This window comes from Oncorhynchus nerka, linkage group LG10 (assembly GCF_034236695.1).
Source record: "Oncorhynchus nerka isolate Pitt River linkage group LG10, Oner_Uvic_2.0, whole genome shotgun sequence".
Taxonomy (NCBI): domain Eukaryota; kingdom Metazoa; phylum Chordata; class Actinopteri; order Salmoniformes; family Salmonidae; genus Oncorhynchus; species Oncorhynchus nerka.
Genome location: NC_088405.1, coordinates 53,863,223 through 53,881,883, shown reverse-complemented (window position 1 = coordinate 53,881,883; position 18,661 = coordinate 53,863,223). Strand labels below are relative to the sequence as shown.

Genomic DNA, 18,661 nt, shown 5'->3' with positions numbered 1-18,661 from the left:
CAAACTGCACCTACAAGCCCAATAGCTTAGCTCCGAACTCATTGAAGAGGATGTGTCCCCTAGCTCATTCAGATTATGATCCTCCATGTTTTTCCCTGTAGGATCTCTACCTGCCCCTATCTCTGGATGATGATGATTCTCTTGGGGAATCCATGTAGAGCCTCCTGTCTGTCAGCTGCTGCCTGCCTACCCGTCTCCCCCTGGCCTGCCACTCGGAGGTATCTCTGGTGCTCTCCACCTTCACTGACGGCCAGCGTCCTCTAGTGTACTATCCGGGAGGACTTCTCCATTTGATCTCTCCCTGGTGCCACGTGCTATGTCTACCTGACCTTGGCCACCACGGCTGTTCCACCTTTTGCTGCTTGAGAATTCACCACTAGATCATGTTTTTATATCCTATGTTGTTATGAATGTATATGCTGGGCGTATACGACAATGATGTACGAATTACTGCATCTAACAAATTCGCCAAATCCTTCTATTGTGTGAAAGTCCAGGGTTTACTCTTATGCTCTCAGAAGGGGCACATCATTTACTAACAAGCAATTTCAAAGATGCAGTTCCCACAATGTAACTACAGAAGTGTATTTTTTCCCCAGTTGAAAACCATGCATTCTGATATAGGGCAAATCAGACATTTCTACGATTTTCCCAATTCAAGTGCACAATTCCAAGCAGCAAATGGACTATTTCTCTGGGGTGTAGTAGTCAGTAGTCACGTTTTGCTCATAATGTCCCTCTTTGTCCTCTCTCTTTCTGTGCTATGGTTCAAGCTGTTAAAAGTAACGAGAACATTTTTAGGGGAAGGCGCTTTAGCCGTGAGAGGTGAATGTCCTCCTTTTCATCTACTGTAAATACTGTGTATAGCCATTGCAACATCCCAGCTAATGCCTAACATTCATAACTATGCTTTCACAAAGCGTCAATACATCGCCTGCCAAACGTTGAGTCAACATAACATGTTTTCTGTGCATCGTCTATCTATGAGGTCTTCAAAAACTGCAAGGCACAGTGGGGCCAAGCGGCTTTGAAACCGTGGGCATGTAGAGTAGGGTTACTGGGGTAAGTTATACTAGTGTGTACAAACCAACCAAAGCCAGAAAAAAAAATTGCCCTTTTTAAAACAAACAAGCACGTCCTTTTAAAAAAATGTAATAACGGTTTAGGATTCTTAAATGTATTTTGGTGATGATAATTTGAACTCCTTTTTGTGACTGATTCTACGATGGAGACTTCAATGGAGATGTGATAGAGCCAGGTGTACTTATATTGAGGCAAGTTTAGAATAAATGATCCTGACAATAAAACAAAATGTCAAAGCCAAAGTATATATTGTATCAAGCAAAGTGGAAATCTAAAATGTAGATCATCTATAGTTCCCCCAGTGGAGACATACCTGTCTGCTATTGTACTCTGTACTGTCTGTTTGTTACTGGGGCCTCCCATGAGACCATTCTAACCAGACCATGTCCATGTAGGGTAAATAGATTTTCACCAGCACAGAAAACAATAGAGTAGAGCTTCTCACATTTTGCATGGCTAAATCTTTTTTCTTAGTGCTTATTGGTTGAATACAAAAGTTTAGATAGGAGGAAATTGAATTGTTTGTTCGGAGAAAAAAAAAGTATTATTAAAAAAAATGAAGTAATATATATGTCTAAAACATTGTTCCTTTTCTTGACGAGTCACACATGAATGGTTATAGTAACGTCATGTTCCTAGAGAGGATGTTCGGCGAAATCTGATTAACACATCATTGTGTTATAGTGCAGGCATATGGACATTTTTCTGTGGCGGTCGTCCCAAAGAATAGTGTGAAATACTAGACCAAGTATTACGTATGTAAGGTATTTACGTATGTAAAGTGATCCAGTGTGAACCTCTCTCTGGACCTGACCCAAATCTGACCCAAATGAGCAGCACAACACACTCTCGACTACTTACACCCACCATCTGCAGGGAGTGATGTCACTGTGATGTCAGCACTACAGCTGCATGTCCACTTTTACATCTTCTGGGAATCAACACTTTGTCAAATAAAAGTCTCTTCTGGAGAATTCAGTTCTACTTTATCTCACCAGCTGTTCAATATCTTGTCTCTTTGCCCCAGATTTTCTACAGTTTAACATGAACAGTGTCAGTCGGTTGTTTTGTGTGATGCTGCCACCACCCTATAATACAGGAGGTGTGGGCCAAACTCTCACCTCCAGTGGTGCCTCTTTTTTTTTTGATTGCCGTCTTTTGATAAATAAAAAAAAAAGATTTAAAAAAAAACAAAACAAACAGGAAAACTAAGACATGGCCTCTTTGTTAACAAACTGTTTGTAGAGCATTTTTAAATGTCTTGAATTGTGGAGCTGCCATCAGCGCAGTGTGATCTCTCATACATTGTTTTTGATAGAATGCCAGGGTAACTATATCATAGTGCAGACATACTCTCTTTCTGTTCTCTCTGAATGAATCTCTTGATGGAATGAATTGGGTTACTGGGAAATGTACAACGTCCTCTTTAATGGTGTTTTTTGCAATGTCACAGTGGCTTGTTTCAGTGCTTCACTCTATGTATTAACCAATTCCCTTTTGCAATTAAAAGAGTTGTGTTCCACCTCCCGTTCTGGCTGTACTCAAATGATGGCTGTTCGCTCAGTCTTAACTGAGCAACACAATTTTACATTTCTGTCTCATTGTTTTAGCCACACCACTGCCATACATACACACAGTACCAATCCATATTCACATCCATGAATCTCATCATGATGAAGTCACAATCACAGTCCATCTCCAGTCTGTTTTTGATCATTACTAGGCGTGGTCTGTGTTGCAACCGTCGGTGAATTTAGAAAGGGATTTTAAGTGATCATATCACCCTTTACAAATAGCAAGGGAAACAACTGCGATACGTTACCATGGTAACACAATACAAGCCCTATCCTCTACCTATGTCCCTTGGTACAGGTTTTGGGGATGTATTTGACAGTGTCCATATGAGTGTGTTTTATTCTGTGCGTGTGTGTGCGCAAGTGCGCGCGTGCATGTGTGTCCGCATGCGTGTTTGCGCATGTGTGTTCATGGTAGGGGGAAGTCTGGATGAGACGTTAAGAGGTAGAAAAGAGCAGACGCTGTGTGAAAAGCATGGTATTACTATTCTGTTCATGATCACCATTTTGGCCGTCTCAATCACCATGGTAACCGGGAGTCTCTCTCAACAGTAAACGTTAATCTCCGGTTTAAACAGGGGGTGTCTGGGAAATGAATTGCACTGTACACAACTGGGGACTTGCTCCCCACGTTTACACTGCTTTCAATGCAGCTGAGACAGTGGCACTTTAGTAGACCTGCCGAAGCTACTGCCAAGCACTGAACCACTGCTACTGCTGTTCTGTACTGTACTGTTTCCTCTGGTAAAACCTAACCAGACGTCTGGAAGACATTCTGTCTCACCAAAGAGCATGTGTCCAAGACAAGTCATAAAGACAGAATAGCATGTCAATGATTTTCAAGTAGTAAATGCATCTATAGACAGACAAAAGGTGTCTAAATCCATCATATAATTTACTACAGTATATCTTAAATGTTAGTCATGGTTTACCAAGATTTGAATGCAAGTGCAACTAAGGGCTCTTTTATGTCTGGATCGCTGATGAGTTACAGATTGCGTTCACCGTGAATGCAGTCTCCGCGAACGCGGGAACATTGCCTTTAAATTTCAATCACTCATGTAAAGCTGAACTTCCGCCATACGGATTGAATAGAGCCCTAAAACTGCAGTAAGACAATCCTAAGAAAAAACATTTATCAACACATGTACTTAACCACCTACTCATTCAAGGGTTTTTCTTTATTTTTTTAAACTATTTTTTACATTGTAGAATAATAGTGAAGACATCAAAACTTTGAAATAATACATATGGAATCATTTGGTAACCCAAAAAGTGTTCAACAAATCAAAATATATTTTAGATTCTTCAAAGTTGCCACCCTTTGCCTTGATGACAGCTTTGCACACTCTTGGCATTCTCTCAACCAGCTTCACCTGGAATGCTTTTCCAACAGTCTTGAAGGAGTTTCCACATATGCTGAGCACTAGTTGGCTGATTTTCCTTCACTCTGCGGTCCAACTCATCCCAAACCATCTCAATTGGGTTGAGTTCAGGTGATTGTGGAGGCCAGGTCATCTGATGCATCACTCTATCACTCTCCTTCTTGGTCAAAAAGCCCTTACACCGCCTGGAGGTGTGTTGGGTCATTGTCCTGTAGAAAAACAAATGATAGTTCCACTAAGTGCAAACCAGATGGGATGGTGTATCACTGCAGAATGCTGTGGTAGCCATGCTGGTTAAGTGTGCCTTGAATTCTAAATAAATCACAGACAGTGTCACCAGCAAAGCACCTCCACACCTCCTCCATGCTTCACGGTGGGAACCACACATGCGGAGATCATCTGTTCACCTACTCTGCGTCTCACAAAGACATGGTGGTTGGAACCAATAATCTCAAATTGGACTCATCAGGACTCATTTCTGAGGCTGGTAGCTCTAATGAACTTATCCTCTGCAGCAGAGGTAACTCTGGGTCTTCCTTTCCTGTGGCAGTCCTCATGAGAGCCAGTTTCATCCTAACACTTGATGGTTTTTGCAAATGCACTTGAAGAAACTTTCAAAGTTCTTGACATTTTCTGTATTGACTGACCTTCATGTCATGATGGACTGTCGTTTCTCTTGGTTTATTTGAGCTGTTCTTGCCATAAATGGACTTGGTCTTTTACGAAATAGGGCTATCTTCTGTATACCACCCCTACCTTGTCACAACACAACTGATTGGCTCAAATGCATTAAGAAGGAAAGAAATTCAACAAATGATATTTCAACAAGGCACACCTGTTAATTGAAATGCATTCCAGGTGACTACCTCATGAAGCTCGTTGAGAGAATGCCAAGAGTGTGCGAATCTGTCATCAAGGCAAAGGGTGGCTACTTTGAAGAATCTCAAATATAAAATATATCTGTTTAACAATTTTTGGGTTACTACATTATTTCATAAGTGTTATTTCATATTGTTGACGTCTTCACTATTATTCTACAATGTGTAGAATAATAAAGAAAAAACCCTTGAATAAGTAGTTGTGTCCAAATTGGTACTGTAAATACACACATGCTTGCACACACACAAACACACACAGATTCATACACAGACATACTGTACACCATATGACAAAGTTGATTCGAATTGGACAGGGCTTTTGGACATATCTGTAAAATATTATCTTACCAGACTCAACATTCTACCATGGTGTTAGGAATCCCCAAATAGAGTCCATTTAAAAGACCATTCAAACCTTTATACAATACTGTATGCAGGGGTGATGCTTTCATGAATAACCAATACTATCATCAATGGGGTTGTAAAGAAATGTTCCTCACTACAATATTACTCAACAATAATAAACAGATTGATAAAATAGTTACATTTGTTCGATAATGTAGCTAAGAAACTAACGTTGTTCTCGTGTATTATTTGTAACAACTCGAAGGGCGGTTTACCGTAGAAGGCTAGTCAACAACAGACTTAACAGCCATAAGTCATCCCCTGTCAGCCGCGGATCATAGAGCTATTCATCTGTGGTCATTGCTGAGCATCGTTACTGATCACAATGACTGATAAACACTGAATATGTATAGCACATTTAGTCAACAGATGGCCCAAACTGCCTTCTTATAGTTCACGTTCCTGTAAACAAAAAACAAAAAACAATCATGATTGTCAGATCATCTCATTTGCTGGTTGAGCTGTCCGTGTGTACGATTCTCTGTCATGCCCTCTTTTTTCCCCTTTGTTTCCATCAATATTCATTTTGCGAGAAATTCCTTTGCTCGTGGATATTTCTACTGTTATCGACTTTAGAAGGAAAAGAAACAAACTTTCCGTAGTTTAGAGGATAGTTTGCAAAATTGTAGAATTAGACCTGTGGCTTGCTGTATGTTCCTTTAGTTTCTCATATGTGAGTTTTGTCTCCAAAAAATAACTTGTCTTTGTAAAATGAAACCTTTTTAAGTCAGATTGCATGCTTTTTAAATCCCACGAGTAGACTACATTGTACCAATATTGAGGTCGATTGGGTTTTCTATGGTCCTTACACAACTGTACAATGTAAAGATCAAAACTGAGTGAAATTAAAATACAAAGCTATCATTTTTGTGAACATTGCTGTCATATAAAAAAATAATCAACAACAAATAAATTTGATTACATGAAAACACGATCTGCTTTGTCTGTTTCCCTGGTGAATGCTGTCACCCCCTTTACATGTGTTCTTTCTGTAAACAAGTAGCCTACATGAAAATATAATACATCCACACAATAATAAATCCACACAATGCATTACAAGTTTCCTTATAGTTCAGGGCCTTACCCACTGAACAAAAATATAAACGCAACATGCAACAATTTCTAAGATTTTGCTGGAACTGGAACATGCAGTCGTACACGTTGAACCAGAGCATCCCAAACATGCTCAATGGGTCACATGTCTGGTGAGTATGCAGGCCATGGAAGAACTCTGACATTTTCAGCTTCCAGGAATTGTGTACAGATCCTTGTGACATGGGGCTGTGCATTATCATGCTGAAACATGAGGTGCTGGCGGCGGATGAACGGCACGACAATGGGCCACGTGGTCTGCGGTTGTGAGGCCGGTTGGACGTACTCCCAAATTCTCTAAAACGACTTTGGAGACGGTTTATTGTAAAAGAAATTAACATTAAATAAAAAAATCAGCATGCTAAATTCTCTCTCCCTCAAAATTTCAGACATCTGTTGCATTGTGGTGCGTGACAAAACCACACATTTTAGAGTGGCCCTTTATTGTCCCCTGCACACAAGCTGCCCTGCACAAGCTGCACCTGTGTAATGTTGGATGGATTATCTTGGCAAAGGAAAAATTCTCACTAACAGGGATTTAAACAAATTTGTGCATTTTTGTTTTGATAACTAAGCTTTTTGTGCATATGGACATTTTAGTGATCTTTTATTTCAGCTCATGAAACATGGGACCAACACTTTACATGTTGCATTTATATTTTTGTTCAGTGTAATTTCATTGAAATTACATGGAAACTGTGTGTGCCCAGTGGGTAGCATCAAAAAGTAATGAAACTGTTACGCAGCGGATACAAGCGTGACATTTGGTAGAGCTTCTCTTTGGGATGTATTCATTGATATTAGAAGGGGTGCCCAAATTTTGGGGCAATTGTGTAATTTACTCTGAATGTGACCTTAAACTGGAGATGGTCATTCTAACATTGGCTTTTACATTACGCTGCAATTTTCTAATGTCACCTTGATATGAAACCGTTAGGGTAAAAGCCTGTTAGAACAACCACCCCCAGTTTTAGGTTATATTCAGAGTAAATTACCTGTGTTCTCAATAAATTAACTCCTAGGATGTGATGGCAATTTTTTTACTTGATAACATGGTGTTTTTCAAGCGTCAAATTTGGTAGAGATTATCTTTGAGATGTATTACCTGATATTAGAAGGGGTGATGAAAAATTGGGGCATGGCACCCCAATTTCCTTTTTTACATAATCCATTATGGCCGCCAATATAGAATCAGATTTTTTTTTGCTGTTGAATTTTTGTTGCCTTATATAATCAAAATATTGTGTATTTGTGAGTAGTGGACCAGTCTTCAACAATATGCCATTATATATCATAATTGTGTTGAACTACTACATGAATCAACTTAAACACATCATGTTATCAAGCTTAAAAATTGGCAACACCCTAGGAGTTACATTATGCAGCTAATTTATTGAGACCATGGCTAACAACAGTCAATATAGAAAGCTCCATTTTAACAAACCTAACGCTATGATTCATCTAAGCGATGACGGTAGCGCTATAGGTTTGGGGGATGTGTCAGAAATATTTTTGCTATTTTCACAACCACAGGTATCAGCTCAGTTGCTGCGTTGGCGTGAAAGGGCTGGGTTTTGATGAATAAACAAGTTGTGGGTGTGTCGAGGCTTGGCTCCTCACTGGCCAATCAAAAGGTGCTCCATGGCTATATATGTGGTTGCTTTAAGTTCTGTATTTATCGTCTATGTGTCACGTTCTGACCATAGTTCTTTTGTGTTTTCTTTGTTTTAGTGTTGGTCAGGACGTGAGCTGAGTGGGCATTCTATGTTGTGTGTCTAGTTTTCCCGTTTCTATGTTTGGCCTGATATGGTTCTCAATCAGAGGCAGGTGTTAGTCATTGTCTCTGATTAGGAACCATATTTAGGTAGCCTGTTTTGTGTTGGGTTTTGTGGGTGGTTGTTTCTTGTCTTCTGTCTTTGCACCAGATAGGACTGTTTACTTTTTTTCACATTTGTTGTTTTGGTATTTTGTAGTGTTCACGTTTAGGGTCTTTATTAAACATGTTGAACTCTAACCACGCTGCGCTTTGGTCCGATCCTTCGTCCACTGAAGAATGCCGTTACAGAACCACCCACCACAAAAGGACTAAGCGGTGTAGTAATGGGCAGCAGCAGCGAAGTCAGGATTTCTGGACATGGGAGCGAGATCTGGACTGTGTCACTACTTGGGAGGAGATAGACAGGTGGGCGGTCGACCCAGGGAGAGTGCCGGAGCCCGCCTGGGATTCTCTGGAGCAGTGTGATGAGGGATACCGGCGAATGGAGTCAGCAAGGCGGCGCGGTAGGAAGCCCGAGAGGTAGCCCCCAAAAATGTCTTGGGGGGGCGCACACAGGGAGTGTGGCGAAGCCAAGTAGGAGACCTGCGCCAACTTCCTGTGCTTACCGGAGAGCGAGAGAGACCGGGCAGGCACCATGTTATTCTATGGAGCGCACTGTGTCCCCGGTAGGGGTGCATAGCCCGGTGCGGTACATTCCAGCTCCTCGTATTGGCCGGGCTAGAGTGGGCATCGAGCCAGGTGCCATGAAGCCGGCTCTACGCATCTGGTCTCCTGTGCGTCTCCTTGGGCCAGCGTACATGGCACCAGCCTTACGCATGGTGTCCCCGGTTCGCCAGCACAGCCCTGTGCGGGCTATTCCACCTCACCGCACTGGCAGGGCGACCGGGAGCATTCAACCAGGTAAGGTTGGGCAGGCTCGGTGCTCAAGAGCTCCAGTGCGCCTGCACGGTCCGGTCTATCCAGTACCACCTCCATGCACCAGCCCTCCGGTGGCAGCCCCCCGCACCAGGCTGTCTCTCCGTCTCATCCCTACAGGTGCTCCCGCCTGTCCAGAGCTGCCGGAGTCTCCGGCCTGTCCAGAGCTGCCGGAGTCTCCGGCCTGTCCAGAGCTGCCGGAGTCTCCGGCCTGTCCAGAGCTGCCGGAGTCTCCGGCCTGTCCAGAGCTGCCGGAGTCTCCCGCCTGTTCAGAGCTGCCAGAGCCGTCAGTCTGCAAGGGGTACTGTCACGTTCTGACCATAGTTCTTTTGTGTTTTCTTTGTTTTAGTGTTGGTCAGGACGTGAGCTGAGTGGGCATTCTATGTTGTGTGTCTAGTTTTCCCGTTTCTATGTTTGGCCTGATATGGTTCTCAATCAGAGGCAGGTGTTAGTCATTGTCTCTGATTGGGAACCATATTTAGGTAGGCTGTTTTGTGTTGGGTTTTGTGGGTGGTTGTTTCTTGTCTTCTGTCTTTGTCTATGCACCAGATAGGACTGTTTCGTTTTTTTCACATTTGTTGTTTTGGTATTTTGTAGTATTCACGTTTATGGTCTTTATTAAACATGTTGAACTCTAACCACGCTGCGCTTTGGTCCGATAGTTCGTCCACTGAAGAAAGCCGTTACACTATGATGTATTGCCTTGGAATCAACTCCAATTCCAATGTTAGTCCATTAGTTTGTTAAACAGCTTACAGAAACTAAATAGCTAAATGTAAACCTTTGCTAAATGTGTTAACTTGAACCTGTCTGCAGTCCACATTGTTCTAAGTAACTGCCTGGCTTCAATGTGGAAATATATACATAGCATTCACCCTGATATAGGGGCTAGGCCCCTCATTATGGCTGAGCGTGGATATGCCAAATGTTGTCTATAAGCAAGATTAAATTCATTATTGACAAATCTTATAAAGAGAGCGAATAATTCAAAGCAAAACTTATTTTAAATGGGCCTTGTCTACAGTAACACTTACAGGCACCATAGTTATGGGCTTCCTGTTGGCAAAAAAATGTCAAAACAACGCAAACCATGGAGGGTTTTACACACATCCAAACTTTTCACAGTAGCTGGACAAAGATCCAATATAAAGAGAATATCCACTCACCGTTATACTGCTCCCAAATATGTTTTATATACATATTGGAACCATTTTACAGATTGCATTCACACTTCTCCAGAAGTGGCATTGGACAGTGAATCATTCTAATAAGTTTGCTTGTTTTTCATTGAGTTGAATTTAAAACAATATGTTTTTTTTTGTGGGTTTAAAAAAAATGTAATGATCTAACATCTCCAGCATAAAAAAAGACAACGCAACGCTGTTGAGCCAGCCTTCATTATAGTAGGCCTCGGGAAAGGGTGGCTTACAGAGGGCTTAGTTTTACAAATATAAAACGGAAAACAAACTATTATTACAGGAAAATAACTTCTAAATACGAGGTTCACCCTCATTATTGTTATTTTATTGTGTCACTTTTAATTTTTTTACTTTTGTTTATTTAGTAAATATTTGATTAACTCTATTTTCTTAAAACTGCATGGTTGGTTAAAGGCTTGTAAGTAAGCATTTCACGGTAAGGTCTACACACCTGTTGTATTCGGCGCACGTGACAAATAAAATGTGATTTGATTTATTCACAGAGGTTCTCATCTCTCGTTTCATGGACACATGTAGCCTACATCATGGTGGGAGTTTTACTCACGTCCAAAGCATGGCTAAAATAATGTACGCCTGCCTACAATGCATAGATAAAAAGGGAATGTCAGCTCACTGTTTTGCTCCTCTCAAATTTCATATTTTAATAAACCTTTGGTGATTAAGATTTATTTCCAAGCAGTCTCATGAGCCAAACCCTTTATTGACGGTCTTGACTATCCTGCTGTACTTGATTAGCTACATTAGACAGGACAAGAAGAGAACGCTTCATTGAGCAGGTGGGGGGGTTTCTATGTTTCTACGAAGTATACAGGCACCAAATCACATCTTGTTCTATGTGCGTAACGGCTGAAAGGCTGCGTTTCCACTGTCAAAATCCATGCAATAACCAACTGCGTCACCACTAAAACCAATTTTTGGTTGGTCTTAAATATCCCTACCAGCGTTGCCTGAAATTAGCACTTTGAATCATGTTTTTAAGGACACGCCTCATATTTCCACCCCTCCCATCTGAGCGCAAGCATGCTGATGTTAGACAGGTAAATTGCCGAACCTGGCGTTAAGGCCTGGAAGATGTCAGTGTGACAGTTTTACTTGACGAAATTGCAAACTAACTTGCGTTTGACACTAGCTCTGCCTTAACGCCAGACGAAAATAGAGTCCGTAATATTAATTGCTTGAGAAACTAGGCACTTCTCAATATAAAACATATCTCAAGGAAGTAATTGTGGATAGGAACACATCTATCCATCAGAGCATTAAGATGAATAATGTACCACTGCTTAAAAATGGGAACCTAGATTTGTTTTTCCACCTTCCAAGCGAAAAATCGGATATGCTAGGCCTGATCATTGTAGATTCCTACCCACCTGTGCCCTAAAATTGATATTGAGTGGGACACATACAAAGAAGATAATCTACAAGACTCAACAAGAGAGAAGTGAGGAAAAGGCATCTGAAAGAAAGTTGGGAAGACAACCAAGCTTCCATGTAAGTTCTATGACTTTCTCAGAAAATCCTAATAACAAACAGGAGCTTTTAAAAATGTTGACACAGAAGGTGTGCCAATGAATTTGAAGATGGTAAAGAGATATATGCTACAATTGATGAGTCTGTGGTCACAAAAAGGGTGCTCTGACATCAATGGTGGAATGTGACCACGAAGAGGCAGATACAAGAGTATGCCTTCATCTTTAAGATTCCCTTCAAAAGTGTGCACAAACCACGATCATTTGAACAGTGGATATAGACATCATTGTCCTCCTTGCTGGGCTGTTCTTCCATCTTACCAACTTGGTGGTTGGATAATGCCAGCAGATCAAGATGTTGGTTGTCTCCCCAACCCCTTGATCTGGATTGAAATGAACACCCCTTCTTAGATGTTTTCATATCATCTGAGGAATGTTTGTACCAAATGTCATGCTTTTATCTGTTGCATAATGTTTTTTTTATGGTCAAATACCAGCTATTATGGCAGCCATTTACAATTTTTTTGATAACTCGTTTCAGTGTTCCCTTTGAAATGGGCACCCATTCTGGGATGTTTTAATAGTCCTGAGGGAATGTTTCTACCAAATTTCATGGTTGTATCCACTTCGTAACGTTTTCTCCTCTAAGGCCATGGACTATGTGAATAATCACGATCAACTCATACACCACAACACATGACTCGCAAGACAGATCAAACAGAGAAGAACACTGAGTGCTCCATAGCCTAGGCCATGTCCCTCTGATCTGATGGCCATGTGGCATGAATGTGTGGCTCTAGTGCCCTCTGCTGCAGGACTGAAGTTCTGCCATCGACAGACCCCAGCATGAGCCATAGACCGGATGTCGTGGTGCTCTTGGCTCTAGAGACTGACAGCCAGATCGTGCTGCGTCGGAAGTTGAACTTGACTCCCTCCCTAGCGTTAGGGTTACTGCTATGGTTAGGGTTAAGGTTAGGGTTGTATTTGAGGATAGGGTTAGGGTTTAATCGGGATGTGGATATGAAGCTAGGGTGAGGGTTAGAGTTAGGTTTAGTTCAACTCTAGCTCAACCAAAACCCAAACAATAACTTCACGGCCACATCCCTAATCCTAGCCTCAACCACAAACACTAATACTAACCAACTCTAACCCTAATGTGGCTTTAACCCTTATTTTGGCATAACACTAACCTAGTTTATCACCACTGGCTATTCATGATATTGTCCAGAACAACACCTTGGCTTGTCTGCCATCTGGTGCCTGCCTCATCAGGGCATGACGAGTACATCCCTTTATTTCTCACCTTTCCCTAGGAATGTATAGGACTTGCCACGGCATGGAGTAGTTGACTAAGGGCCCGATTCAGACAGGTTATCTCCAACATTCTACGAAGACCTTTACCTATTCAGGCCATTCCTATGCACTTCTCAGCTGAAAACCCTCCCACTTGCTGGCCAACAGATTTTCTCATGGAGTTTTTATTCAATAGGGTTTTCAGCACATTTTTCGAAAGACATTCATTCAAATTTGGTGTACCTTTAATTAGCATTTTCTCGACAGAATCACTAGATATTAGAGTTCAATTAAAGACAGTCATGTAAATACACACATCTTCTCTCCTTTCAGCACCAATTGTTATATTTTAAAATCCTCTTACGTGGTATATTGTTTAGGGTTAGGAAAGTCTTTATAAATTAAAAAAAAAAAAAAAACAGGTTTGGAGAGCCTTTATGTGCTAAATATATTGGGGAATAAAAAAATACAGTGGTTTGAATCTTCCTGAAAGTTGCCATATTCAATTGTTCAATCCATAAAATATTGGGTGAGATGTGGGGGTGAGATGTGTACAATAGGGGTCGAACAGTAGTACTATAAATCTACACTAATAATCCTCACTAATCATGGAACTGTGACAACAACGGTCCAGTCATTGTGAACCATGCATCAGGCTCCAGATTTAAACTGCTACGGTTGGTTTGCCTTCCATAATGATTCGAATAGGCTACATGTCCCAAATTATTGCACAGCTTGTAATATGTTAGCCCAGATATTCCCAAACAGGGGTGTGTGCAATGCCGTCAGGGGTACGCTAAATAAAAACGTGATTCACATTTTTTTTTTTCATCACATTTTCACAGTCTCGTTTTACTGCCAAAAATAAAATTAAACCATCTAGTGTTCAGTGAAATAGCAACACAATGTCAAATACAGGTAGCCTGGTCAAATAATTAACATCCAATCACATTAACTGTTACGTAGCTGCTGCTCATTCCATTTGAAAATGGATAAATGGTTAAAAATAGTAAGGCTCGCGTCCATAGAGACACATACAGTACCAGCTCTACTGGTAGTAATGCTACTACCAGCAGTACTACACCTGCATCTGTCGACAACAAGTTGTTCTGCTTCCACGAGCACATCCAATGCTAGCATCAGTAATTCTACATTTGTTGTTAGCCCAGCTAGCATGGACACTGACAGATGTGAATCTGATGCAGCCGAAGAGCTACTGCCCCCTTACCCGGGAAAGCACCGAACAACAGACAGGGACGTTGGACCATCGAAGAGGTGCAAATATGATGAGAACTACATTGATTTGGGGTTCACTTATATTGGGAGTAGTGCCTTTCCTCAGCCACAGTGTGTTAAATGTGCAAAAGCACTATCTCACAACTCGATGAAACCTTGCACAGACGTTTAAAAACAAAACATGGCAATTTGAAAAATAAGCCACGGGAGATTTTGAGCGAGAATTAAGACGACTTTCGAGTAGTAAGACATGTATAAAAGCAACAGCTACCATTAATAAGAAGGGGCTAGAAGCGTCTTATATGGTGAGCTCCCGGGTGGCTAGGACAGGCAAGCTCCATACCCTTGTGGAGGACTTAATTATTCCTGCTGCCGCGGATATGGCTGGGACAATGCTGGGGGTAAAGGCCAAAAAAACTAGACAGACAATGACTTCATCAAACAACACTGTTTCATGACGCATCAGTGACATGGCAGGAGATGTTTTGAAACAATTACTACTTCGCATACAAGCCAGTGAATGATATGCGTTACAGCTGAATGAGTCAACAGACTTGGCGGGCCTGGCACAGTTCCTGGTATATGTCCGTTACGTTTATGGGGGGTCAATTAAGGAAGACATCCTCTTCTGCAAACTACTGGAAACCAGGACAACAGGAGAGGATATTTTTTAAGTACTGTACAGCTTTGTGACATCAAATGGACTTTGGTGGTCAAGATGTGTTGGTATCTGTACTAATGGCGCAAAAACCATGACAGGGAGACACACTGGAGTGGTAACGCACGTGCAAGAAGTTGCTCCCGACGCCACTTGGGTACACTGCAGCATCCACCGAGAGGTTCGTGCTGACAAGGGAATGCCTGACAGTTTGAAATACATGTTGGACACCAGTAAAAATGGCTCTTTCATGCCCTGCCTCCAATCCACTTACCGATATCTAAACAAGAGAGCCTCATCGAAATTGCAACAAGCGGTTCTGTGAAAATAGAATTTAATCAGATGCCACTGCCACATTTCTGGATTGAGCTGCACTCAGAGTATCCTTCCTTGGCAAATTGCTTGTTAAAACATACTTCTCTTGATATATTTTTGGACTAACTGTTTTTCCATGTATGAATCTGTTATTCAATGTATTTCTATGGGCTAACAGCAGTAAGGACAAATTCAATGTATCATCAAATCTTTTTTTTATATATCTTTTTTGATACCTACAGGGGTCCTAAAATTCAAAATAGAATAGCTAAATGATCCTTAGTATGACCATCTTAAAACAATTCCATATGCTAGCTTAGTAGAAACCCAGCCCTAGACCCTTAAGACCTTGTTCATGTCTGTTATAAACAGTTGCCATCATCTTTATTGGTTCAGTTCTGCGGTGAACCCACAACAAAATGACTACAATCACTCCTGTCCTGACTTTGGACAATTCATCACACATATAGTGTGCTTCCAAACTGTTGTGTAGAGAGATAGGGAGGGGGAAAGGGAGAGAGGGAGCTGCAGTTGTCTTCCACAAGCCAGAGCTGAGAAGATAAAATAACTCACAAATCATACAGGACTGTAAAACAATGATGGCAGAGGCATCATCCCTCAGGGACTCAACAGCAAAACCACAACACCTGAAAATAGCCCTTTGTCTGCCGCAACACTACAATTACGAAGTCGAATATAGACTTTCAATGAAAGTCAATGAACTCAGTACACCAGACCCAGCTGCTATCGCATTGGTGTCTATGGGAGAGTCACCCCCTTAAAATATGGATGCCCGTTGCAACCAGGTACCAATGTGAGAGTGGATTCAGTTTGCTGCCATATGACTGCTTTCACATTTGTTCACATCTGAAACAATTGTCATTTATATTTACAATCCCCTTATCCAAACGGCTTACTCATTGACCTAGCTCTTATCAATTTGTAAATTACAGTGCATGGAGAAAGGTTTTGTTTCTATCGTAAAAAATAAAATAAAAAATAGATGCTGTTCCACTTGAAACCGACAGGTTGCTTGACCTTATTCATCGTTTCGTCTCGCATAAAGGTGGTCGAATAATGAGGGAACAAAGTCAAGATCAGAATACAGTATATCTGTTGACATACCTCTGCCACACCTTCATTTATTTGATCTCCACCCCCAAAACGAATAGCGAGTGAATAGCATACTATTCAGAATACGTGCAGAGAGAAAAGTGCATAAAGATGGAATTTACGTTCCAGTTACGCACGCTTAATGAACTATGCCTGGGCAGGGCGAAGCCAGAGGAAACTCTGGTGGAGGTCCACAGTGGTCCTGACGTGCACATCGGTCGACCGACCTGGGTAAAGGAGCTGGCTCCCTCCGAAGTTTCCCTCAGGATATTACCTCAGGTTGGAATGCCCACCTAAATGAATCCACTTAGAGCTTGGCATGAGGACTCGAGGTCTGGACTCTATAATTACTGCAATTACTGAAACACGTACAATGATTTAGCTTTGTGTGAACTTCTGATTATAGGTTTCAGCTGTGGTTGCCCTAGACTTGTTTTTAGAAAGGAAATGGGTTTATAGCTAACAATCGTGTCTTATGGTATTTAACCGGCACAGGCAGGGCCAGACACAAGTTACCAAAAGAGGAGTAACAGTTAAATCTGTAGCGACTGCAGTAAAAGTGACTTCACATTCACACTCCTACAGCTTTAATGTCTATTGTCTGTGTAACTGGAAAGCACACAGGGGTTATGGGTAGTTTTCAGACTGATGAACAGGGCGCAGGCTGATTAAGATATAAATAGCCGTTCATGGGACACATCTCTGCCAGTACTCAAGTGGAGGGCTGTGCCTTGTTTGCCTTTGAACACAACGCTCCACAGAATGACAGGAGCTTTATATTCACCACAAGATGTCTGGGAATGAACCAGCGTCAATATGACGCAGCGACTTCCTATTCATTTTCTCATGGATGACACAAGGACCTTGACCTTGTGTACGCAATTGATGGTGAGAATGTTAATGGGGGGACATTTCTGAGAGTTGTTGTGTAAGAAGTTCTGTTTGTAAGTATAATCATTAGTGTGAATGACGTTTTTTGGAGTGAGTCAGTGTGGTTTTCGTAAATATCTGGGTACCCTAGAGTGTGCACTGCCGTCACATCAGCATGGCGAGGACTAGTCACGCTGCGTTACATACAGTGGTGGAAAAATACCCAGCTGTCATACTTGAGGATACCTTCATAGAAAATAACTCAAGTAAAAGTGAAAGTCACCCAGTAAAATACTACTTGAGGAAAAGTCTAAAAAGTGTTTGGTTTTAAATATTCTTAAGCATCAAAAGTAAATGTAATTGCTCAAATATACTTAAATATCAAAAAATTATTATATCAATATCAATATCAAATAATGATTTAAAATTCATTAAATTAAGCAAACGAGACGGCATAATAGCTAGGGGTACACTCCAATTTACAAACTAAGCACTTTTGTTTAGTGAGTCCACCAGATCAGAGGCAGTAGGGATGACCAGGGATGTTATTCTGAAGTGCCTGAATTGGACCATTTTCCTGTCCTGCTAAGCATTTTTTTTTTAATTAACAGTACTTTTGGGTGTCATGGAAAATGTATGGTGTAAAAAGTACATTGTTTTCTTTTGGAATGTACTGAAGTAAAAGTTTCAATAATATAAACAGTAAAAAAAAGTATTCTCACTTAAGTAATTTACACCACTGGTTACACAATCTATAAATGGACCCTTGAGAGAGTTAAGCTGGACTGCAGAAACTACATGCACAGTAAGTTCATCATGCATCCTCATTCGTTCATGCTTAGCTTACAGCATATTGGGTTGCAACATCACAAGTCCTACTGGTATTGTGATATTGATATTGTGAACTTTGTATAGGAGACTTCAGAGGCAGCAGCTCAGATGGTCCATCTTTGCTCCCATCTCTGTTAATCCAGATGCGTTCCCTTTATTTGGGGAACCTCTTCAGGCCATGTGTTTCACTCCAGCATGGATATGACCTAATTTGCTGCAGCCATGCTCAGAGTTGTGTGACTGTCCCCTGGCCCAGCCCAGGCCAGGCCAGGCAGCCAGACAGGGTGTATCTCTGTCTGCTTGGGCCTTGTTTATCAAAGGTGAACACAAAAAAAAGATTCCAAACCTTGCATGCTCCAGTTTTCCCCACAAAGAATGATATATACATTTTGAACTTGATGGGAAAGTGCGCTTATCTCCATGCAAATCTAAGACCACCAGTACACACAACTGTTAGTGCTTGATCAATTGCAAGCAAATGTTGTTCTTTTTGGGTGCAATGGAGGTGTTTGATGGACTGGAATTATAATAATGTTAGGTTAATAAAAAC

At 41.3% G+C, this 18,661-nt stretch overlaps 1 protein-coding gene across 2 annotated transcripts in view; it reads left to right on the top strand.

Annotated features, from left to right (window-relative positions):
* The window catches only part of LOC115135628 (neuronal migration protein doublecortin-like), a 74,697-nt gene extending 72,092 nt beyond the window's left edge, over window positions 1-2,605 (top strand). For both annotated transcript variants that reach the window (XM_065023573.1, XM_029670527.2), the window contains one exon: window positions 102-2,605. In XM_065023573.1, coding sequence (XP_064879645.1) covers window positions 102-158 — 57 coding nt within the window. In that variant the 3' untranslated portion in view covers window positions 159-2,605. The remainder of the gene's footprint in view (window positions 1-101) is intronic.
* The last annotated feature ends 16,056 nt before the right edge of the window (window positions 2,606-18,661 follow it).